The following is a 26,107-nucleotide window of genomic DNA, read 5'->3' on the forward strand; positions in this document are numbered from 1 at the left end:
ACGTGAACACAGACTGGCAGGGACCTGTTTGCTTCCTGGTGAAGAAAAGAGAAACAGAGACATAAGCTGTGCCAGCAACTGAGGCGCCCCCCCCCCCCCGCCCCCGCCCCAGCCTTCTGAGTTGCTGCTGAAGAAAAGGCTGGTCCCAAAGGGTCATTCCGCTTTCCCTTAACCAGAGCACTTCCTATACAGGTTAGACAGCGGGCTGTTGGGTTTGGATGCCTTCTGAGGGGATGGGCATGGGAGTGACTATTGTTCTCCAGTGAAGATGTGTCCTTGGGCCATGCAGAGCAGGCTGTGCTGGTCCCTCTATGTTTTACTGCACTTGCAGCTAAGCTTACCTTATAAAAGCCTGGGTCCACTACTAAGCATGAACCGGACTCCACCAGTGTGACTCCCACCGCTGTCCCTCCCATTTAAAACACCCAACACAGGGTCCCAGGTCAGAGGGCAGCCTCGCTGACTCTCATAAGGGAAATGAGATCAACAGTAAGATGGTGCTTCGTTCCTGCTTAATTACAGCGCCATTGCTCCAAGACACTGTCCTTTTCCGTCTGAAAAATATGTGCTAATTATTCAAAGTTTAAATCAATTTGAAGAGCTGGTTGAGGAACACAAGTCACATTTATATTTCTCCTGTGGAGAAAACATTCTTTTTTTAGCAAGCACTTGTATACATCAACTGCGTTCAAATCACTGTCCTTGATGACCGTTATTATTGTAACTTTCCAAGTAACTATCAACTTTTTGGAACCAAGTCATCTTTTGAGAGCAACTTTCTGTACTTGAATGCTATAAATAATCAAATTCAAGCAGGTCTAATAAATTATGGAAGGAAGGTAAGGCTGCATATGGGCAAGTGTTAACAAATGAAAACGTGATTAGTATTAGACTAATTCTTTTTAAGCAGTATAAATATAGCATGTCCCACTATTAGTGCACAAGCAAAGAATCTATAAATTATTCATATGTGCTCCTAGTCCCCAGAAAATATACCTCAGCACATAGATGGCACTCACTCAGAGGCAGAGGCAGAGGCAGGTTCTCAGCCCCATGCAATCTAATTTTCCTGAGTGTCTCGCTAAGATCACTTGTCACACTTCTCTATCTGCCACTATAATTAATAGTTCTCCGATATTCATTCCACTTTAGGTTTGGCAGCTGAAATTTCATTACTAGATAAGCCTGTTTTGATTTAGATACAAGCAAAGTAATTACTAAATTCATAATAAAGTGGTTATTTGGGGTCAAGATGGTGAGACGTTCTCAGCTCATACTTGCTGAGTAGTCTATATTCACAGTAGGGGAGCAGGTCTTCAGCTGGGATGGATTCTGTACATGTCGGGTATCTTTGTAGCCACAAAACACCACAGGAATACTGCTTGATAGTCTTATGATTTCTCATGTAATATAAGGAGCAATCTGTCAACATGTGGAATGGGTACAGATGACGTGAAGAAGTGGCTTTGTTTCCCCCAGGGTTGTATTGCCTCCGTGTGGATGCTCTGTCTAAAGGGGGCAGGTACATTGCTGTACAGCACTCCTGAAACGTCAACAATGGCTTCCTGAACTGCCATGCCCTCAGTCAAATGGTACACTGCAATAACTTTGAATAACGTAAGTCACTGAGACAGTATATATATAAACCTATTTTAAAATCTGTAAAACTCCATTTTTAAAATTATGTCTGGTAGGAACTACTAGCCACAGCAAAGCCCAGGATTGATGCATTTGAGCTGTAGAAGGCATCATCAAATGAGCAAGGTTTCCCATAAGGAGCAAGAGACAAGTGTTTCTGCTTTTATACCCAGGTTACTGCATAGCGCTGGGGAAGAAGCAAGCACTCAATTAAACAATGGAAAGAAAGCTGGCCCTGGTGGCTTTTCTTTGTCATGTTTACTTTCTGTTTTTTATTGGAGTTTTCTTTTTACTTTGGTAAGAACTGCAAGAGGGAAAGGGTTAGGGAAAATGATGGGCTGGAACTGACCTCTAGCAAGAACAAGTCAGTGGAGAATCTCAGAGCAACCAGTCACAGGACTGAAATGAAGGGCTGTGGCTCATGTGGAAGTCAGAGCCAGAGCAAATCTCCACAGCTTCTCTCCCAAGAGAGGCACTAAAGTAAACAGCGAAATCAGGACCCTTCCAAGAGCCCTAAGGCAGCTGCCCTGCACTCCCTCACCCACAGAAGGTCACTTCTTCCTCCTCATCAGTAGAAAACAAGATGAACATGTTTTTCACATTGCTCATCTCTGAAGGCTCAAAACTGCTTAACATTGATTTGCATATAATAATTGTTTACTTAATTAGCAAGCTCTCAACTAGATTGTCCTTCAACTCTTGAAAGTTGAAAATTATGTAAGCTCCCTTCAAAGTACAGCGACCTTCCCTGGATTGGGCCTGCTGCTTATAGAGGACAGGCTGAGGCATTTTCCCACCTGGATCTTCCTAGTCCAAGAACACCGTGGAAATACCACAGGTGGCTCTGTCACTGAAAAGTCAGGAAACGGTAAATGTAGGTTACCCATAAATCCAGCATCTTTAGTAAAATTCTTTTAAAATGCAGACGAGCAGCATATTCCCCACAGAGCTGGGAGTTAACCTTAAAATAAAATAAAGCACAGTCTTTAGGATTACAAATGCTTTATTTAATAGGCTAGCCGAAGCACATCAAAATTTAATGTCTCGGCCACATTAAGAACTTTCCCCTGTGGTTCAGGAACGGCGGCTCGTCTGTGAATAGAGAGAAGCTTTGAAATGAGTTCCACAGAGGATCACAAGCTGCACACACTCTTCTCCCTCTGGCCGTGGAACAGCTCAAATGCCAAAAGGGGCCAAGTGAGCGGACAGAGTATGCGCATGAACTTGAAGACAAAGCAGATGGACCTCTCAGACAAGGGAGAAAGAAGTGGCTGGGGACAGCCACCGCCTACTCACCAGATGTCAGACTTGGCATCGCAGCCTTGGTGCTTCAGGGCCTCGGGACTCATGTAGTGGGGAGTCCCAGTTAAAGTGGTAGCCAGCTCACATGATCCCATTAGCAGTCGAGAAACTCCAAAATCCCCTGGGGATTGTGGTTAATTTGTGTAAATGTTTTAAACAACAAAAACCATCATTGAAGTTTAACAACCAAAGCTGATTTAACTTCACCTATTATGCAGTGCCTCATGCCATTTTAAAGGGAAAAGCAAGTGATGTTTTAAATTACATAATGGTGGTCAACAGCTTTAAACACATGTGCTTTACAGGAGAAAGGAGGTTTAATGAGAAAAGTGAATTATATAACCTCAGAGCCTTTATTTCTGGGATTACAGAAAATTAGAATAAGGCACTTTTTATTAAGGCACTTGGTGTCTGATCATTAACAGAGGGTTTGGAAGGACTGAATGTGAAGACATGAAAATCCCCCTGCCAGGAGAAGAACTTACGGCACAGGGGAAATTTCCAAAGATTTAAACTATTCATGAATATACGTATAAAAATTTGAATCCACTGACTTCTCTAATGAGTTGCAGACCTGTATTCTTTTCTTCCCTATGAATATCCTATGTGATGCTTAGACAATAAAGTACAGTTCTGAGGAATTAAGTATTAATAAAGCCATTATAGCAGCATTTAAATTATGTACGGTCACTGTTGACTGGACTAAGGTAAGTGAGGTGGGCTAGAGAGGGGCTCAGCAGTTAAGAGCACTCAGTAGCCACCCTTTCAGAGGACTCAGGTTCAATCCATAGCACCCACAGTGCACAGCCAAGCTCTAACTCCAGTTCCGGGGTGCCAGTGCCCCCTTCTGGTCTAGTTAAGGAACCTGCAGCAACTAATGAAGCCAGCAGAACGAGTGGGCTGCAGACTGCAAGGCATGCCTGCCAACCCAGCCAGCCACTTAGCAAGTGCTTCACACTTCGGTTTACATCAGATAATCACAAACAAAGTGTTGGGGATTTGTTCATTTCATGCAGGTAGGAACAGGTATCTGTGAAGGCTACAGAAGCCAGGGCCAGATTACTTCCGGGCTAGCTTGCACTACGTACTTCAGCTTGCTGTGGCAGCATCTAGGATAAACTTGCTTGGTACTTTAGAGCAGGCATTTAAGACATCTTACCAATTTTAAGTAGGTTATTTTTCAGAAATATATTCTTTGACTTCAAATCTCGATGGAGTATCCTCCTACAAAGAGGAAAAACAGATAAAACATCATGTAAAATAGAAAACTAAACCCAATTAGAGGTCAAGGGTGTGGTTGTATATGGGGAGTAGCCACACCCTTCCACGGACCAGCTAATACTGCTTAAAGACTGCAAAGCATGACCATTTCTCCTTTCTGCAAGGAAAGAAGAGTTTGTAAATGGAGGTTTTACAGAGACTGGAAGATGGAGAGGATGGAACATGTGGTTTGGCTTTTTAAAACTGCTTCAAAAAGTCAGACTTGAGGGTCTGTTCATTGGTTTTGCTTTATGGTTGTTGAAATAAGATGAGATAAGGACTCATGGGTCAGGTTGGTCCAGAACTCTCTGCGTAGCTCAGGCTGTGCACTGCTTTAGAGTGTGCATCACATAGCACTACATCCAGTAACCACACCCTCAGTTGATGGACAAGTTATGGCAAAATGCTATAATATATTATTAGCAAACTGTTTACATTTTGTAACTGCAACAACACTGACAATGCAATTCAGTAAATACTTACTGAATCTTGCTATAAGGCAGCAGTATGAAATATGTCCATTCTTCTATTTCTGAATTTAAGAGAACTAGACAACACAAAGAACTTTTCCCACGGAGGACCCCAAAATGCTAAACAAAGTTCACAAATAGGCCCTTGTGTGCTGAGCCCATGACGCAGCAAACCCCCTGGGGATTTTATCCAAAGAGAAACTGGAAATCAGAGTGGACAGGAGGTGCTGACTCCTCAGCGGCCTTTGGGAATGTGGTGGACTCAGAAAGCTGGGGACTGGAACTGGCTATAACAGCCACAGTGAAGACATAAAGTCTGTGTAATGGACACAGATGTTTTAAGTGTCCCATACAGACAGTGAAGGGACGACGGAGGAAGCATGCCTGTGGGAGTTCAGGAGGGAAGGACGACCCTCATCCTCAGCGGGGTTCAGATGTGCAATAGCTGTGCAGTCACAGAGACCCTTGGCCAAGAGAATAAAAAGGCCTGTTGGTTAACACCTGCTCTGCTCATCTGGCAGAAGCAAATGCGGACAAAGAATGAGCAGAGACTATGCAATGACGTCAGCCCCTCGAGGGTTTCAGACAAGCAAATAAGATGCAGTGTCTAAGTACATTTTAAATGTTTGAACTCTAAACACTAAAGAGGTGGTATTGATGAAGGAGACTGCCAAACAGAACTTGTAAGGGAAAATGTAAGCTCTGAAATTAGAAACTCAGGATTAAAACATAAATCTTCATTTAACCCCATTGGCAATAACACAGTATTGCACACAATAACAATCTTAGCTCCACATCAAACTCAACACTATTATACTAGCTCTACTCACAATGCCTAAAGTTTGGAGGCAAACAAGATATCCTTCAGTAAGTAAACGGTTAACTCTATTGACACATCTGGTGTCATTCAGTGCTGGGAAGAATGCACTATCAAGCCAGGAAAGGATCTGACAGAAACTAAATACATACTCCAAAGTGAAAAGGCCAGTCTGAGAAGCCTATATATCATGTGATTCCAGCAATGTAACACTCAGAAAAAGGCAAAGTAATGAAGATGATAAAACAACAACAACAACAGTGGTGGCAGGCGTGGTGGCGCACACCTTTAACCCCAGCACTTGGGAGGCAGAGGCAGGTGGATCTCTGTGAGTTCAAGGCCAGCCTGGTTCACAAAGTGAGTCCAGGACAGTCAAGGATACACAGAGGTATTTTGTCACAGCAACAGAAACTCAAGTAAGGCAGGTGGGAAAAGGAAAGAACCAGAAGGGAATCACACTAAAAATAGATCCTTCCAGGAGATTTAAGTCTATCTTTAAACTACTTCCATCCTTGACCTAGAGCAAGGTGGTCTACAATGATGCAACTACCAGCTGGAGAGAAGAGAAAGTCACCAGTGTCTCTTAATAGCTCACCTATACTCTCAGTCACTCAAAACCACCAGGAACACCAGATGACAAGACCAACTAGGCAAAAACAAACCAATGAGCAACAACAACACTCTGCAAAGGGAACCCATAATGACTAGCCCACTGAAATCACTGCATGGTTATACAGCAGCTAAAGCACTGGAAAGCTCAGTGCTGCCCTGAAAGATCATCCATTGGTATTTTTTTCCCTTTGCCACATTTTGCGGCACCACTGAGACATGAGGGGACTGCTGGAAGCTGCTTTACAACTATTTCCTCCAAACCCAAACATCCCTTCCTAGAGAGAGGAAGGAGGTCACAAGACTCAGGAAGCTGACAAACATATAAGGCAGAAAGGGGACTCAAGAGACCCTCCCCTGAGGTGGCACGATCCAGGGGTACAATGCTGGAAAGAGGCTCCCTTCAGTGTAGCTGTCTGCAAGTTGTGTAGGGAGCTCCAGGGACGTAGCCTTTGGGAGTTGACATCCACATTACGGTGGACTTTAGGGTGATGCACTTGTCTTTCAGTCACCCATGATCTGGTTAGAAACCTCAGCACACTCACTGCTTCACTATTTTCACAATGAAAGCTTGCAGAACATAGGGCTCTGTTTTTATAAAAGATAAAAGGAGTGGTATTTGTGTGTGAGAGAGGGGGATGGGAGGGAGAGAGGCCAATTTTATACTTCCAGGACCTTGGCTATTGTTATAAGAAGGGGTAGTACATGGTAGTGTTCCAGACAACCTGGCAACTGCCAGAGAAGAAGCCTGAATACATAGGCCAGACTAGAGACACAGAAAGAACTTGAACCCCAGAGGACATTGCTGTGTCACCTCAGTAACCAACTCCTGAGCTGTCCTCCTGGAAATGAAAATAACAGATCCTTTCTATTGATTGAGGTGCTCCTGTTACTTGCAATGAAAGGAACCCTGAGCCGAGCCTCTCTGTGCTGGCCCTATTGATTCTAGATCCAAGCAGACGGAGTTAGATCTCTAGGAGCTGTGAGCATGGAAGGAGCCGGGGAGTCTAGGGTTTGGCTTTGTGATGATGAGCTAGGAGGCATGCGGAGGACTGGCTGCTGTGACATTAGGATAAACAAACTGTCCACAGGAAAGTTATCTGATGACAACTGGACAGGTATATGTGTAATATATTACATATAGTAATATATTATCCTTCGTATACAAAGGCATGAAAATATGCAAATTAGCACTGTGTGTGTGTATTTCAAGACCAAGGCACAGAATACACTGGAACACAGATTCCAGCATACAACAGCCTGTCTCTGTGCTGATGGAGCAAGAAGTTTTATGTAACAGGCTACAGGCCTACTGTTAAACTACTGGGGAAACTATAAAATGAGATTTACAGGAACTGACCACAGGGTATCCTCAGGAAGGGGACATGGGGGAAAGTAAGGGCTCATGAGATATGAGACACCACAGTTCAGCTGAGCATTTCTGTCTCCCAAAGTTTAGTAGGATACCTCCTTCCTTGGACAAATATACCACATGGATACCAACCAGGTGCCTTCCCCAGGAAATGGGTTTCTCCATGCCCCCATTCAGACACTCGCTTAGATACCTTACCACAATGTTTCTGCAGGCTGGCTGAGAAATGTAGCTGGGTGGTGACAAAGCCACCTTAGGGAAATGTGTGGGTAGCTAGGTGATGATAAGATACCTTGAGGAAAGTGCACCAGCCTGTCTCTCCCACCCTGGGCAAGCACTGGCATGAGCAACATCTCAAGACCACCAAGGCTGAACACACTGTAGGGGATGGCTCCACTTTCCCTCAAGAAACAGGGATGATAAGCATGACGCCCCAACAGGAAGGTGTTTTGTGTAGCGTTCTCAGAGACGTCTGAGTGAACTGTGAATATTCTCAGGCTTTAACAGTTTCATTTATGTACCTGTCATATGCTACAGACTCCAAGTATTCCAAACTTAAAAACAAACTAAATTAAAACACAGCACAGGAATGTTCCAAAGGAGGGAGCCAATTTCTCCTTTCTTCTGCTCCCTCCCCCTCTTAGTTTCTCTACCACTGTCTTTGTCTTCTCTGGAATGCTGTGTTTGTCAAGGCTCGCCACAGAAACAGGACTGAGAAATGACCCGTGCACTTGTGATACACAAGTCCCATCACCTGCATCAGCAGGCTAGAGGCCCAGGAAGGGCTGGGGTAGAGTCTGCAGCTACAGGCCTGAGCCCCAGAAGAGCCAGTATGGAAATCCCTGTCCAAGGTCAGAAGCAGGGAAGGCGACACTTCCCTCCTCCCTTCAGTGGGTGGCACAATGCCCACTCACAACAGGAAAGGAAACTTACACGCAGAATCTCATAGACTCACCCAGAAGCAGCATTCTAAACTGGGCGCCCCGCAGCTCACTCCAGCTCATAAAAGTAACTTGCATGTGCACTGAGGCCCTGGCTGCAAAGGCACCAAGCCTAACCTCTCACGCGCAGAGGCTGCTTCCAGTGTGATCCTCCAGATTAACACATAAGCCATCTACATGCTCCTGCACTGGGATAGTGATTCTGGACATCCACCTGCCTTGCAGCTATGACACTAAGTTTTTACAACTCACAGTTCTCCAGATTAGGACTTATTTTTAGTTTATTGCTATTACATGAATAAAGTGAATTAAAACATAAAATTGGCATTGCTCTATTAAGAAGCTTATAATGACTGGTTACCATACAATGGTTAAGACACCATCATTTGTCATCTGAATCACAAAGAATAGAATTTCAGATCCACAGAGTCGATAGCATCCACCCATGTAGCCTGGTTGAGTGGCTCTTTATAAATACAGACTGAAAACAGCACTTCTCCCTTTGGAGGTTGTTTCTAAACTCATTTATTTTTTAACTATTGCTAAGTAATCTTAAGCACATCAAAAATATTGGGGGAATACGCTCAGAGTATATTTTATACTGGCATGGGAATAGCCTTATGTAACCCTGTAAAATACAAGCTAAAATAACAAAACTGAAAAACAGAAATAGAAAAGAAATAAAATTTGGCATCTTAAGTCAACCAGATTTTGACTGTATATTTTGCTCACTAAACACCCACCACGGTGGGTATCTTTGTGGGCACTGTTACAATTATGCCCTTTAAGCAATGAGCCAACAGTATGCTAAAAAGCAGGGGGATAAAAAGACAGAAGGGAGGGGAGAGGAAGGGAGAAAAAAATAATAGCAGCATGAGTGCGCATGCGCAGGATCCGACAGCCAGCAGCTTCAGGCGGATTGTTAGGGATTCATGCGCTATTTCACCATCACCTGAGGACACGATTGCAGAGACTCGGGGAGTCACACTGAATCAACCACTATCTTTGTCATCAAGCATGTGTTTCAGGAGATACATGGCCAGTTGCAAGCGAATCTGATTACCTTTTGTGCCATCGGAAACCATTGATGACACACTTAAACAATGGCATCCCCAGACCACCAGCCCTTGGTGTGCCCTCGGAATACCATTCACTCAACTGTCCCCAGATGCTCTGGTCACTCCTGCAGTGAGGGTGTCAGGGCTGCCCACTTTGAGAGTCTATTGCTTCCAATGGATTTGTGTCATTTGATGGTCTAAAAATATTTAACACTTTAATATCTGAAAAGGTGTTTTAAATGTATTGTTAAAACATTTACAATGTTTTAAAATGTATTCTTGAGGCAAATTCCATAAACAAGAATGACAGACAAACTGAAACTCGGAGGATACACTTTGACCGTTACCTAATATTTATATCAAAACTGACTTTCCACTTGAATATTTATCTGTCATGACCTGCTAAGGATGTCTGAGTATCAGCTTTAATTACAAGAGATTGTTAGATAGGACACAATGCTCAGTTTCTGCTACATTGAAGATCAAGTTCTTTTAGAAAGAACTTTTTTAAAAAGTGGGGAGCTATACATACAGTTCAGTGCGTAAAGTGCTGACTGTGCAAACCTGAGGGCTGCACTGAAATCACAAGTATCTACCAAAAAAAAAAAAAAAAAAGCTGAATATGGAAACTCCTGTCTGTAACTTGAGCCCTCCTACAGCAGGATGAGAGGTGAAACAGGAAAATCCTTAGAGGCCAGCTGGCCTGGCATCTTCAGCAGAGGACAACAGCCTCAGACAAGGTAAAAGGCCAGGACTGACACCAGAGGCTATCCTCCACACCCATGTGTGTGCCATGGCATGCACACACCTGCACTCACATACACACAACTGGTACAATAAATACTTGTGAGTAAATAATTATTCAACAGTTTCCTCAAGAATAATCATATTAAAAAATATTGCAGATGCTTGACTGTGGCTCTTCAGCTTCTGGATCTGTTTGCTTTCCAATCAACCAAAAATAGTCACCTTTCAAGTTCAGACATGAGCGTTGAGATGTACCCTGTCCCCAGAGTCACCATACCTCTCGTGCATGTAGTCAACTCCAAGCAACAGCTGGATAAACCACTCCACTATCTGACCTTCAGGGAAGATTTTCCCAGCTTCCTTGTACTCCTGAATGTTCCAGTCCAGGTCTCGGCCCTGAAACAAAATAACAGAATCTTTCATAACTTTTACAGGTAAAAATTTAACACCAAGTTCTCTCAACAATGTAAGAGTGGCCCTAAGAGTCACCTAAGAAGACACCAAGATGGATGATGCAGATGGGACTCAGCTTCTTTGGAGAAATGGAAAATGAATATTCTGCCACCTCAGAAGCCATCTGACCCTTCCTGTTTTCCTACTGACCAAAAGCCCCCTCGTCCCCAAAAACGTAGTCACTCCTGCACACATCCAAACAGGGGTCTTATCCCTGTTGTCAGCACATACCAGGTAAATTCTGCCATCCCACCTCCAGTTCACGTCCATCCTGCTGGGTTGTGTCTTTGCCATCGAGCAAGAAAAAAAAAACTAAATTGTATTATGGAGAAGTGTTATTAGGTTCAACAAACATATTTGGATGGCATCCCCTGAATATACAACAAGGAATAATAATGTTCCTAATACCGTGGCTTCTATACAGAATACTAGCCCGCGTGAAAGTTAAAAATGGAAGACAGTGAAATCCAATCAGAGACATTAATTTAATGTACAGCGACGATGCTTGCATGAAATGAGATTGGTGTTGACATGGTACACCAGTGCTGGCTGCTATGAGAGATTCTTCTGAATTTTAACCTAAGTTTGTTTTATTATTAATGTGTACAGAAATGGGGGGATGCGTGTGGTGTATGCGGAGGTCAGAGGACAATTTCAGGAGTAGGTCCTCTCCTTCCACTGTGGGTTTTGGGGATCAGACTTGTGGGGCAAGTGTTTTTACTAACTGAGCTATCTTGCAGTCCCAGATTATGTTGATTCTGGGATGCACAGACTGCAAGGCTCTTGGAATGACTGACTTTGCTAAACTCCAACAAACCTCCCAGGAATACAGCCGCTGCTGGTATGTGCTTTCTGAACACAATAGTGAAACATTTAGTCACTCGCATACTGGTGAGAGGTAAAATAACAGTAATTAAACTTAAGGCCAGAAACTGACAGTCATGCATGTTCCTATTTGCCCGGCAGTGTCTGAAGTGACTCTGATGAGGACATGCCTTACTATATTTTCATTACCACAGAAAACAAAACTCTAAGTGTCAAGTTCTCTTAAATACCTCACCTTTTTACATTAAAATACGGAAATATTAGAGATTGTTTCATATGTGTTCTCAGAAGAAAAAGGTCAAGGAAAATGCTCTTTGTGGAATATGGCGCTCAGGTCACATGGAGCGCAGTGCAAGAGGTACCTGCCACGTCCACGGGAGCACAAGATGCAAGCAAAGCTGCACACAGGCTTCAGCAGAGTCCTTCTCAGATGCAGAGCAAAGGTGCTTCCAGGCAATGAGGCAACCGGGAAAGACTATGTGTAGTCAAAACAACATTGGTCGACTGACTAACTGCTCATGATGCAGTTTTTAATTTTCTTTCAGTGCAACGTGCAAATATTTTTTTTTAGCATTTTCTCTTTGCAAATTAAGAAATAAGAAGTCAAAAGATTATCAGACATTCATGTGCAGCTTTGATGAAACTGCCTTCCTTGTTGGATTTTCTAGGACAAGGAGATCAAAGCTTCTTGGAATTAAAAAATACAGTAAATTAATATTTAACTCTTGGCAAGAAAAAGGCACATCCTTCTCCAGATGTGCCTGTCCAGCACTCACATGTGCCCATCTAGCACTCAGATGTGCCCATCCAATACTTACTTTCTAACCATTATTCTGCCATAGCATGTTGTAATAGTATTTCTGAAAGTTGTACAAAATATTTTTGACAGTTGATCACTGTGGCGCATCCTAAGGAGTAGATGAGAAAGCTCTTCAGACAAAATGAAACCTATATCTACTACACTATCTCAATTATCAGTTTTATATCCCCTCCCCACTACACACACACACACACACACACACACTTTAAAATGTTTTTTAAAATATCATTTAGTTACTCTGTGGTAAACATTTCTAATGTCAGAATGATGGTGCTTCACCTCCATGGAGGGAGGGAGAGAAAGGAAGGAGGGGAGGGAGGGAAGGAAGACCCTAAAGAGATGTGAGAGGCAAGAGTGAGAGTTCAACTAGTAAACTGTTTGCTGTGCAATCCTGAAGACAAGTTTGGTCCCCAAAATGCACATGAAAAGGCAGGGTGTGCTGGTGTGTGCTTGTAATCCACTGCTGGGGGCAGAGACAGGCAGGTCCTTGGGGCCTGATGACCTACCAGCCTGGCCTAATGGGTAAGTTTCAGGTCAATAAGAGTCCCTGAAAATAACAAGGTACAGACACCTGAAAAAAAGGAGATTGTCCTCTAGCACACCTGTACACACACACAGGCATGTACACTGCACACATACAGAGGCATGTACACTGTACACACACATGCAAGCACACTGCACACATACACTTGAACACACACACATACATACATTCATACATACACACAAAATATCAATGAAGCTGTCTTCTAACTTCTTACATCATAGCAACATTTCTTACTTTAGGAAGGTTGTACACGAGCATAGCTGTCTTTGTAAATCTGGCTTCCAAATACACACTTGCCTGTTTCATTTATAGTAAGACTTAAATTTCAAGAAATTTACCTGTGAATTAAAATAGGATTCCTTTTAGGGATTTACTGACAAACTACAAATTTCTGTTGTTGGTTAAAAGCTATGGTATTTGAGAACAATGCTCTGCACCCTCGCGCTGTTTGTAGCGTCCTATTGAGAGTGTGAGTAGAAGCACGTTTCCCATGGTGAGCTGGCTGCCGCTCTGTGGCTCCCTCTTTGAAGCCCCTCCCATCGGGAAACCCAGGGCCTCTGCACTGCTGCCACCTCAGCGCCCTGCCACCTCAGCACCCTGCCACCTCAGCACCCGCCCTCACTCTCAAATAGTGAACAGAACTTGCATGTCCATTTCCTGTACTGATAGTCAGTACGTGGTTTCTTGTGAGTACACAAAATATATTTATGTTGCTGAGGAATCAATTGGAAAAACAAGCCCTGAAAGTGAAATACTAGAAGGAGCTATACAGACCTCCCTCTGGTCTCTGGGTAGAGTCATAAGAAGAAATGTTATCATTTCTTACTACAGAATTAAAGAAGAAACTGTTCAGTCAACATGAAGGTAAGACATCAAAAATTAAACCCAAGATCATGGACATAGGTCCTTTGATTTTCATTTTTTTAAATTTCTCTGTTGGTTTTCATTCTCCAGGTATTCAGCATGTTCTTTAATGAGCACTCTCTGTATTATTATCTCCTGAGGGTGTGGCTGAGGTAGACAAGTCATTCACAGATGACAACACAATGTGCTTTGGTCTCACAAAGAAAGAAAGGACCTTGTGTGATGCATTCTGATTTTTACTCTACTTCTTTTTATAAACTTATCATCTAAGCAAAAACAAACTCATCCCATAAGATGCCACATGTTATTATTACATATGCTGTTTTTTCTGGTTTGTCTTTGAGAAATATTTAATGATGACTTTTGTCACTAAAACAAGCAAATAAAAGAAAAACAGGTTTGAACTTGAGCCAATATTAATGCTTCCTTTCCTTGACACTTGCCTTCACTAGGATCACCTCACAAAAGCTGCACAACAATCCTTGATGTGACTTCTAAGGGTTAGAAAATCTATATCCCACACTATCACTTGGTAGGTTGATGGTGTCCCTTCATGCCCCCATCCCAACCAGCCGACATCAGATGGACTTTGAAACACTGAGACCTTGAAGAACTGAAGAACCCTCATCTACAGCGTTCTAAACACCATCTTTGATTCCCAGGGACAAGTTTAAATCCCCAAAGGATTTGATTTTTAAAAATTAATCCACTTTCAAGGCTGTCAACTGAAGTACTCACAACTACTTTGAAAGACCAAAGAGAATGTCCTCAGAAGCCTACACACAGTAAAGAGGAAGTGTTCAAAGAATGGACAGACAAAGGGACTCTTCAAGGCTAGAAGGAGCACGGAGCATCCTTCTGCCCTACTTCTCCACTTTAAATGAAAGACTTCACCTTATTAATTAATTGAGTTGTTATCTCATAATACTATTCCTTCAAACCTACCATATCTTCAATAAAGAAAGGTTTGTCCTTGCACTTTACAGTCAACAGGAGCATGGATGGAGAAGGACTCAGTTTCCTGTAAGGGACTGCCCACTGCGAGTCTGACCATTCTCCAGTGAGTATATGGGCAACACAAACTGGGCTTTGTCTTTTTCTTCTTTTTTACTGGAGACGGGGGAGATCTGAGCAGTGGGGGTAGTGGTCCTGGGAGGACTGGAAAGTGAGGGTGCTCAGGGTTCATAATGTGAAATTCCCAAATAATCAATAAAAATATTCTGAAATTAAAAAGAAACATTTGCCCAATACACTTCCAAGTTTAGCACGTAACAGAATCTCTCAAGTGGTTTGAAATGCACAATGCGATTCTGTATGTCAGGATAAGACCAAAGAATATGTGTTTTATTTTCATTGTGTATATGTGTGTGTGTGTGTGTGTGTGTGTGTGTGTTCATATGTATGTGGATACATGTTGAGGATATGTGCCCACAGATGCATGTGTGTCTGTGTGGAGTTGCAAGGCTGATATCAGGAGCCTTCCTTTACTGTTTGCCACTTTACTCACTGCTAGCTCATGGCTGGTCTAACTAGGCTAGGCTAGGCTTGCTCAGGGACCTGATTTCTGAGCACTAAAATTTCAAGCATGCCACAACAGCCACATGCTGCTTATGTGGGTGCTGGGGATGCACACTCAAGTCCTCACCACTACCGTGGCCCTAAGTCTGAAGTGTTTCTGACATGCAGCCCAGGCGCTGCTGGATCCAGTCCATGACGACAGTTTGAGAAACAGTACTAGGCAGGGCCATATGTGGGCCATGGGCTTAGAACTTGCCCATAATGGAAACACTCCACCCAGAAGTTTAAGCAATTCAAAAGCAAAAGCTGTCTTTGGGGAAAGCAGGGTTGAACAGAAATTATTTAATAATGGTGCATTTTTAAAAAATCTCATGACAGACGTAGGAAGCCAGGAAAGGCATCACCTGCCATTGCACTGTGCACTCTGCAAGCTTGCTGCAATGGAGTGCATTAAACACGGGGAAGTGGCAAGCCACACTGTGTTCTTTAAAGCAAAATAAGACAACATGAGTCCTATATAGCTACTGAAAAATGGCCTCTACTCTTAGGACATGTTATGATTGATAACACAAATGACAGTCCTGAGGCTTAATTGAGAATTCTTCTTGTTTATAACGTCTGATAAAGTCTTTGTACTGAGAAAATAAAGTAGTAGAACTTGTTTTCTTTAATATCAATATGGAATGATGCTCATAATCTATAAAGCATTGGGTTATTGTTTTAAATAAACTATTTAAGAAAATGTTAATTAGTCCGATATTTTAACTTTTGTATTTATATAATGTCACAGACCAACTAAATCCAATCCTCAAATATTAAGTTTTGCTAAGTTTATAAATTATTAGATATGAATTAATTTCTTTTAACTGAAAATCATTTTGGTTTTCAATCATTACATTATAGCTTTAAATGAAAATTGGTGGTTGTACTTAATTTTTGAGACAGAAACTTCATTCCACTTTTCCTGTGGACAGATTTTTCAAATTACCTAAGGAAAACTAGAAACATTTTATGGGTAATGAACACTCAAATACTAGCAAAGGTACTTTTTAATTTTCATTTTAAAGGGCCAAAGTATGGCATACTATAACAAGGTAAAGGAGAAAAAAAGCAAACGATTTTCGTGGTCTGTATGATGACAGAATCTCACCCTGTAGGCCAGGCTGACTTCAAACTTGAGGTTCTCCTGCTTCAGCTTCCCAAGGATGAGATTACAAATTTGTGTCAGCATGTCTGATTATATTTTAATACTACAGAAGCCATGAATGGATTGATCAGATGTATGAAAATGTGAGACATATTATTTATCATCTTCTCAAACTGAATAAACTCTTCTCTAGACTCCTATAAAAGGCACAGGGTGAATTTAGAGAGGATAATTTATGTGTGAGAGGTCCAGGCAGGTACTGTCTAGATGAGACCAAGCGCTCTGAAGGCAGCTGCCTCAATCAGAGGCGGGTTAAGCAACAGAGCACACTGAGTGGATGGCTGATGTGAGCTCACCATAAAGAATAGCTACCAATCGACAGCAAAATGACAAACATCTAGGAGTGTCCTTCTCCCACAAACAACAGACTGCGGAAGGTGATCGTGCCTGAGGAAACATCAGAACTGCGAGCAGTGGTTTCTAGTCTTGTCTTCTGTTGAGAGGGCATAATGACTAACCATTACATTGAAATATGTATTTATGTACAAATTGAGATACACGTGTGTTCATGTGTATGTAATTATACAGGTAGAATATTTAAAGATGTGGTCCATAACTAAGTATACGCTAGGAAAGTGAGAAGTCTCCCAAATGCTCTATCCCTGATCCTCCAAAATTCAGTAATACCCAGTCATACAATTTTCATAAAAACTGACTTCAGAAAAATCACTTCACCCTGTGTTCTGATTCTGTTTCTTCATTTGTAAAATACAATGAAAACTTCTGGCTGGAAAAAATGGTTCTGTAGTTAAGAGTGCTTGCTGTGCAATCACAAGCACTGGAATTCACCGAGTACACATGACAAGCTGAGCATCCCACTCATGCCTGCAACCCCAGATCCAAGAGGGAGAGGCAGGGGGTTGTTTCTGAAGTTTGCTAGTTTCTACTTTGGCCAAGAAAATGCAAGCTCAAGGTATGGAACTAGACGCTGCCTCAAAGGAATAGGTACAGAGTGGCAGACAAGGACATCCAAATTTTCTTCTGACCTGTGCATGAGCACACTCATGTGCACACTCAAGTATGTGTATTAACACTCACATAGATAAATATACACACACAAATACATCTTTTAAAAATGTACTTTTAATTAGAAAAAAATCACAAAAAAAATGGTGTTGGGGAAAAAGAACATCAGAAATAGGACATTCGTGACATGAAAGCACAAAAGAAGCTATGAAGGGATGGGTAGAAGGGCACAATAGGGGCTCAGAGGGGTGGAGAGAAAAATGAGGGAAGAGAATCAACAAAAATACCATACCTGGTTTAAAGTTGTACTACAGAGCAATGGTACTGGCATAGAAACTGACTGGCTGATCAATAAAATAAAATCAAAGACCCAGAAATAAGCTCACACACCTATGGATGCTTGATTTTTGACAAAGAAGCCAAAATCATACAATGGAAAAAAGAAAGCATCTTCAACAAATAGTGCTGGTCTAACTGGATGTCCACATGTATAAAAATGCAAATAGATCCATATTTATCACCCTGCAAAAAACTCAAGACCAAGTGGCTCAAAGAACCTCAACATAAAACCAGAAATGTTAAATCTATTAGAAGAAAGAGTGGGAATTAGCCTTGAACTCATTGGTACAGGAGACAACTTCCTTAACAGAGCACCAACAGCTTAGGCTCTAAGATCAACAATTAATAAATGGGACCTCTTGAAAAAAAAAACTTCTGTAAGGCAAAGGACACTGTCAATAGGACAAAAGAGCAGCCTACAGATTGGAAATAGATCTTCATCAAGTCTACATGGGACAAAGGGCTAATATACAAAATATATAAAGAACTCAAGAAAGTAAACATCAATAAACCAAGTAATCCAATTTAAAATAGAGTACAGTGCTAAGCAGAGAATTCTCAACAGAGGAATCTTCAATGGTGAAAAGCACTTAAAGAAATGCTCAATGTCATCAGTTATCAGGGAAAAGCAAGGCAAAAGGACTCTGAGAGTCCATCTTACACCTATCCAAATGGCAAAAACAAACAAACAAAAACAAAAAACCTCAAGTGACAGCATATGCTGGCAAGGAAGTGGAGAAAGAAGAACACCCTTCCATTGCTGGTAGGAGTGCCAACTTGTACAACCACTGTGGAATCAATCTGGCACTTTCTCAGAAAATTGGGAATAGCACTACCTCAAGACCTAGCTATACCTTTTGGGAATATACCCAAAAGATGTCCACCATACAACAAGGACATTTGCTCAACTATGTTCATAGCAGCTTTATTCATAATAGCCAGAAACTGGAAACAATCCAGATGTCCCTCAACCAAAGAATGGATAAAGAAAATATGGTTCATTTACACAACAGAATACTACTCAGCTATTAAAAACAAGGAAATAATGAAATTTGCAGGCAAAAGGGTGGAACAAGAAAAGATCATCCTGAGTGAGGTAACCAAGACCCAGAAAGACACACCATGGTATGCACTCACTTATAAGCAGATATTAGCCATACAGTACAGGATAATCACATTACAATTCACAGACCCCCTGCCCCACAAAAAATAAGTAGCAAGAAAGGCCCCAAGGAGGATGCTTGAATGTCTCTCAGAAGGGAAAATAGAACAGACAGAAGTGGTTGGAGAGAGGGAACAGGGTCAGAGAGAGAGTGCAGAGGGAAGTGAGGGCAGGGATTGGATGTGGGGACAGCTGGGGCAGGAGGACAAAGGATTTGCAGAGAGAAAAGAACAGTGGGTGGTGGGTGGGGACATCTCTGAGACAAGCTGGAGACTTACAACAGGGTAGGCTCTTGGGAGGACATGGGAGTGAGTCTAGGTGAGACTCTTAGTATCGAGGGTTATGGAGATTGAAGAGGCCACCCTCTAACCAGACAGGACTCCTAATGGAGGGAGGGGAACACCAACTCCCCACAAAATCTTTGACTCAAAATTTACCGTGTATGCAAGATGTGCAGGGATAAAGATATGCCAGACAAGTTCATTAAAGAGCGTCGCCATAGGGCTAGGGATTTGGCTCCACAGTAGAGGGCTTCCCAGCGTGTGCAAGGCCTTGGGCTCAGTCCCCAGCACTGGAAACAGTTACATCATCATCTCTATTAGCCCAGACTATATCTGAGAACTACACCTGACACAGAGCTGAAGCTGAGGAAGGGCTCTTGCCAAGCTCAGAAAGAGCCAGTTAATAATACAGAATATCAATTTATCTATAAGCCATGAGGATAGAATTGCCAAGGTGACAGGAGGCTCGTGTGCCTTAGGAACCACAGTTTTCTTTCCACAGAGGTGTATGTGGAGAGCTGGGTTAAAGCAGTTGCTCAGGAAACGAGGAGGAGGAGCTGTGTGATCTTTATGACACACGAGGCCTGGCGGCCATCCATACACCCACAGGCCAGGCCAGACTCCCCCGCTCTCAGGTCTGGGCCTCACCCTGGCTCACTAGTCCACATTTTTTCTTTATTGTCTGTCTTCACACTAACCACTCCCCTTGCCCTGCCCCAGTTCCAGCCCTGACTGCCCATTAAAACCACCCAGAGAGCCGGGCGTGGTGGCACACGCCTTTAATCCCAGCACTTGGGAAGCAGAGGCAGGTGGATCGCTGTGAGTTCGAGGCCAGCCTGGTCTACAAAGAGTCCAGGACAGCCAAGGCTACACAGAGAAACCCTGTCTCGAAAAAAAACACCCACAGAACTTTCGAAACCCTGTTGCCGAGCTGTAAATCCCTGGCCAGCTAAGTGAGATTTCTGAGTGGGCTTCAGGCTCATAAAGTTTTGAAAGTTCTCCGGTTGAGTCCAATGTGCAGCCAAAGGTGGGAATGACATGCTGTGACACTGACGTAGACACTGGAGCTGTTCCCATCACCACACGGGGAACAGGCCAGTCCAACTGCCACAGCCCTTTGCTGAGAGTGAGCACATGTTCTCCCAACCCTGCCCTCTCTCCTGGAGATTTATGCTCTCAAACTCCGCTGCCTCTTCTAACAGAATGCCTAGGTTTCTGGGACTTCCTCACTCACATGGAAGGCCTGAAGGCAGTATGGCATAGGTCTCTGGCACAGCACACTGTTAGATGTGCCTGCAAAGTAGGACAAAAAATGTTTGACATATACGTCAGGTGGATTCATGCAGAATTTTATCCTTCATCGTTAATGTTTGGTAGAAATGAGGTGGGAGCTCAGAGCAAATGGTAAATAATCAGCTAAGAAACAAACATTTTTGGAAGTAGGAAGGGAACTTGTGGGAAAAGGAAAGGGATCAAATGCAGGGAGCTAAGAGCAGGTAGTGGGGGGGCGTTAAATACAATCACTACATTCTAAGTATTTATGAAAACATCACAACGAGACCCACTATTTTGTATAACTAACCAAAGTGAACAGAAATGCTTAAAAAAGAAATGTCTTGAATGCTAACTCTATGGTTCAACATGCAGACCCAAGATATGATTAAAAACCGAATGAGGAACTCTTTCGTGTTCAAGTCTGAGATAATGCATATGATGTTATGTTCAGTTTCATGCAAAACAACAAAAAAAAAATGCTTAGGCAGTTAGGAACATAGGGGTGGGAATGGCTTCCACCCAATGACGTCCCCACGTCTCATCACATTTTCACTATCCATGGGAGAGGGGGCCTTCCTAATGAAAGGAAGCCTTTGGCTGTGAGAGAAGAGGGTACAGCTAAGGGCCTAGGAAGCTGGGTAGAAGCTGAAGGTGGGGACTAGAAAGAAGTGTAATCTAAGCAAAGATGAGACGATGAAACTGTGAGGAAGGACAGAAAGGAGAAGGCATGAAGCTCTATTCTCCTTTTGTGGAGAAAACCAGACCCTAGCGCTCGAAACCACTCTGTTGCTTCGGTAGCTTTGGAACTATCAGACTGCACCTTGTCCTGCAGCTTGGGCTGGCCTTGAACTTGTGATCTTCCTGTCTTTGCTTCCTTCTTCCTGGGATTATAGTACTACAATACCAATTGGCGGATGCTTTGTTTATGTATTTATTATACGCATATGTAGTGTTTACACACATATATACATACATATATACATATATAGGGTGCGTATGTATGTGTGTGTGCATGTGTGTGTGTGTGTGTGTGTGTGTGTGTGTGCGCATGCGTGCATTTAGCTGTGTATGCACCAAGTGTTTGTCTCCTAGCACTCCCACCTCATGTTTTGAGACAGAGTCTGTCACTGAGTCTGGAGCTCACTGATTAGCTAGACTGGCTAGCTCCAGACATTCACCTGTCCCCGTCTCCCCAGTGCCACCACACCCAGAGTTTACACAGGTTCTGGGGATCCCAGCTGTGGTCCCCATTCTTGTGCAGCAGGTTCTTTACTAATTGAGTCGTCTCCTCAGCCCCCAGGTGTTTGCTTTTTCACACACATAATCCGAGGTGTCCAGTGGGTTGAGCAGCAGATATAGACATATCAGGGGCCCAGGAATATATTACAGACTTGAAAAGTCCCAAATTAAATTTTGCAAAGGGAACCATGGAGATAACATTTTTCATGAGACCAAGGTTTGGATACCAACTATTTCCTATATCAATAATTTTGCCTCAATTAAGAAAAGGATAAGATCATGCATGAGAAAGTTTAGGGTGAATTTGCATCTGAAGATGAGAAATATCTCTGTTAACAAGAGGAGAGCAACATACACACATCATTTCTCAGGAGCCTGGGAAGAGGCAGCCTGACAGCTCAGGACCCAGCAACTCTGGAAGCTCAGCAGCTGTGCCGTGCAGCTGGCAGCCATCACTATGGCAACATCCACTCCCAGCAGAGCAGCTTGGTCCATGGAAACCAACCATCATTTTAAAATTAACGCAGATGATCCCGCATTGGATCCTGCACAACAAAAGCTGTTTTTATAGAAATGCCCTTTCTAAGGGAATAATTGGAACAAATGAGCAAATTGGAATAGAGATCGTGAACTGGATGGGTGGTTCTCAAACTTCACTTGTGTCAGACTCACCTGGTGAACTAGGCAGAGCAGATGGCCAAGCCCCGCCCCCACAGTCTGATTCCATAAGGCTGGGCTTCAGGCCAGGCCTCTGTATTTCTATCAAGTTGCCAAGTGAAGCTGATGCCGCAGATGTGAGATTCCCCTGAGGAGCACAGCGACCTGCATAGTCACATTGTCTCAGTGCTCACTCCCTGAGCTCCTATCACTGTACTGCAGTTGTGAAAGAGGGGGCCTTTGGCCTCAGAAAATCCAGTAGGAATTTGGGACAAGGGAGTATTCAATCTGAAGCCGTGTTAGCTTTCTGTTGCTGTGACAAAATGCCTGAGAAAATCAACTTAAAGGCTGGAAAGGTTTATTTTAATTCCAGGTTTCAGAGGTTCCAGTCAGTGGTCAGTCGTCTCTACTGCTTTGGGGCTACAGTGAGACAGATCATTATGGAGGGAGCACATGGCTGGGAGAAGCTACTCATGCCCTCAGACCTGGGGAGGAAAAGAGTGAGGAGGCTAGCAATCTGACACCACCATTAGAGGGATGATACCAATGTTCTAAGCAATGTCCCCAGGCCACACTTTCTAGAGTGGTCACCACTTTGCAATAAATAGTTTGGTGCCTCAGCCTCTATATCATGTGGGCCTTTGCGTTAATGTGGGTCAAGATGCAAACACGTTTATTCTCAAGCAGTTTAGGGAAAAGCTAGATAGAGTGTATATAAATGGAAAGAAGAAATAAGGAAGCAAGTGTGGGGTATGGAGAAAGGAGATGCGGGGGAACCCTGGGCTAGTCTCACAACCTGTCTGCAGCTCAAAATTACAGTATTTTTTTTTAATCAAAATTAATCTGGGAAAAGAAAGTTAGAGCGTGTTATCTGTGCCTTTTGCACATGGCACATACTAGCTGCACAGGCCACTTCATTTTAAATTAATTAAGACTAAACACTTCCTTAATTTCACTTGCAAAACTTCAAAAGACAAAAAGCCAGTGTGACTAAAGGCGACTGCAGCAGAAGGCACAAGTGCAGGCCACTCCAGTTTCCTGCCACCCCCTACTGAGCAACGTGACCTCAGTTTAAGATGCTTTAAGATAAGGAACATATCTTTTTAAAAATGCAGTGTGTTGGCCAACACCTACAATCTCAGTTCTTGGGAGACGAGACAGGGAGAGCAGGAGTTCAAGGCCAGCTATGACTACATAGTGAATTCAGGAACAGCCTGAACTACATGAGACAATAGATCAACAGTATAGAAATAAATGAGTGCCAAAATCATCAGTGCTGAAAATAATCATCAAATGTAGTCAATTTTTTTGTGAAATAGAAGTTTATCAACTAAATGAGCTAAAGAAGAAAAAGTATTTAACCAGTAACAGATAGAGTATAGAATAGCCATATAAGCAAACATCTGTAATTTCGCATATATTGGAGACACATTTTGCATAATGGCTTCCTCAGTGCTACCACCCAACACTCCTCCTCATCTTACTGTCTCAACAGGCCATTAGGTAAAGCAGTTACATTTCCAAGCAACTGGTACTCATCATCGCCAACTCCCTCCCCTCCCCTCCTCTGTCTCTCTCACACATACATGTGTACAAGTGTCTGTCTGTCTGCCTGTATTTCTGCCTCCTTTCCTGTCATTTCCAAGCAGAGAAGGTACAAGCCAGGAGAGTGGTTTGAAGGACAAGGGCCAAGGTTTAGACTACTCCAAGTTCATTAAGATTAATTTGACTAGTGATTTCTTAATGGGTAATACACAGGGCAAAGCTTCAAGTACAATCTCTACTCTCTACTCTCCCTTCTGCCCCTCAAACATATGGCACCTTCCATCTGGCTGTCCAAATTCTCTGAGTCGAATCAGCTTGCCTTCTGCTCCCAAAAGAGACTTCTTTCTTTCCAACATAACTTCTTTGGGTTTCCAGAGTCACCCAAGTGATGAGCTGACTAATTTCATTCCCCATGGCTTCTAATCCCCTGGAAGCATTTGGCTAGCCTAGCTCCCAGACCATCTAGGCATGACTTTAAGCGAGTCATCTTCTGTGATGCTCCGCCTGATATGACCACAGCCACGCGGCCTATCCTGGCCTGAGTTGTGACCACACTGACCACACCACAGCTGCATATTGCCCATGCTCTCCTCTCTCACCTTTCTAAGATTCCTGCTCATTTTAAGCTCAGTAAAGTACAAAGCTCTTCCTTCAAAAGAACAGAGAACAGCAGAGAAAACGGCAAATACTCAAAGGCAATTCACAAGGCAATAAATAGCAAAGACTTCTCTGGGAGAAACCGACATATTCACAATTTCTAATTTCATGCAATAGAACTGGAAATCAAAATGTGAGCTATGCCTCCACTATATCTAGGCCTTGCATAGAGTCTAGACATCCATCTAAGCATTCATTATATTATTCTATCTTAGGAGGTTTGGGCCACCTGTCCCCCATATGTATACAAGAGCTTCCCTACAGAGACTCTGCCTTAAAATATATTCACCCTGACTGATTTGCCAAAGGGAGAAAAACAATCATTAGAAATTAGTTTTGTCAGTTACTTAGAGTAGATTATTCTTAGCCACAAGATGTGAGACCCCAGGCCTTTAGAATTCAATTTGCTGCTTGATATTGGAACTTTTGATATGTCTCTTTAGATAAAATGTTTACCATGCGACAGATATTTTTACAGATTTTTCTAAGAGGGGAGAGTCTCACCTCACAGTATTCTGTGATAATGCAAAAAGTATCCTGCTCCACAAAGCTTGCATGGAACTTGACAATGGCCGGATGGTTTAGCTTGGCGAGGAGCTGGGCCTCCACTCTGGCCTGTACAGTTTCATTCGGATTTAATTCTCCAACAGAAATTTCCTTCAGTACCTTTCTACAGAAAAAAAAAAAAAGAAATGGAAGAAAAGAAAAAGAAAGACATTAAGAGTTGAGACGTGTCTTTAATGCATCTGAGCCAGAGGCACAGAGCCCCCTCACTATGCCCAAGTGACCAGCTGCTCAAGGGTCTCGTTCTGCCTGCTGTGGTCCTGAAGCCCTGGGCCCTTCCTGCCCTGGGCCCTTCCTTCCCTGGCCAATGGAGTACCATGGTGTCCCATAGCCTCTTGTGCCCTCTACAAATTGTAAGGGCAGACATGAAATCTGGAGCACTACTGCTGGGGTGCTCCTCCTCCATCTCATAAAATATTTGCTTTCCTTCACAGTATCTGCTTCCATTTCCGTGTGATCCATTTTGTCTGTATCTGTTTACCTACACTCATGACTCCCTTTCTATTTCTGTCTGTCTTACACACTGCCCTCCTCCCTCCTCTCTGTCTCTGCATTTCACTCTGCTGTGTACCAACTCCTCTCTCCTCTCTTTCTCTCCTCCTCTCTCCTCCTCTCTCCTCTCTCCCTCTCTCTCCTCTCTCCCCCTCCCCCCTTCTCTCTCTCTGCTCTAAAATGTCCCAAGCTTATCAACTGAATGTCAGTCTGTATGCACCATATCTATTTCTTCCCTCCTAACTGCCTTGGGCATACCATGATTCATTGCTAGCAGGATTTAGGAAAACAAAGTTTTAACTGAAAACACTGATAGAGATAGACAGAATCTCTATTGTGGATAAATAGAAGGGCTCAATAAATCTTCAAGTCATTAATTTAAAAACTGTAGTAGCACCATGAAGAGTGGACCAAAACACCACCTCTCCCCATCCAAGAAAAAATAAATAGTCTGATGAGCAAACCAATTATAGTGTCAAACT

The 26,107-nt window shown here is 42.9% G+C and overlaps 1 protein-coding gene across 1 annotated transcript in view; it reads right to left on the bottom strand.

Annotated features, from left to right (window-relative positions):
• Nek11 (NIMA related kinase 11) overlaps nt 1–26,107 on the bottom strand; it is a 151,930-nt gene that overhangs the window by 86,407 nt on the left and 39,416 nt on the right. The window contains 4 exon segments of the mRNA XM_051140381.1: nt 2,935–3,061; nt 4,100–4,164; nt 10,492–10,610; nt 25,074–25,239. Coding sequence (XP_050996338.1) covers nt 2,935–3,061; nt 4,100–4,164; nt 10,492–10,610; nt 25,074–25,239 — 477 coding nt within the window.

This window comes from Acomys russatus, chromosome 32 (genome assembly GCF_903995435.1).
Source record: "Acomys russatus chromosome 32, mAcoRus1.1, whole genome shotgun sequence".
Taxonomy (NCBI): Eukaryota; Metazoa; Chordata; class Mammalia; order Rodentia; family Muridae; genus Acomys; species Acomys russatus.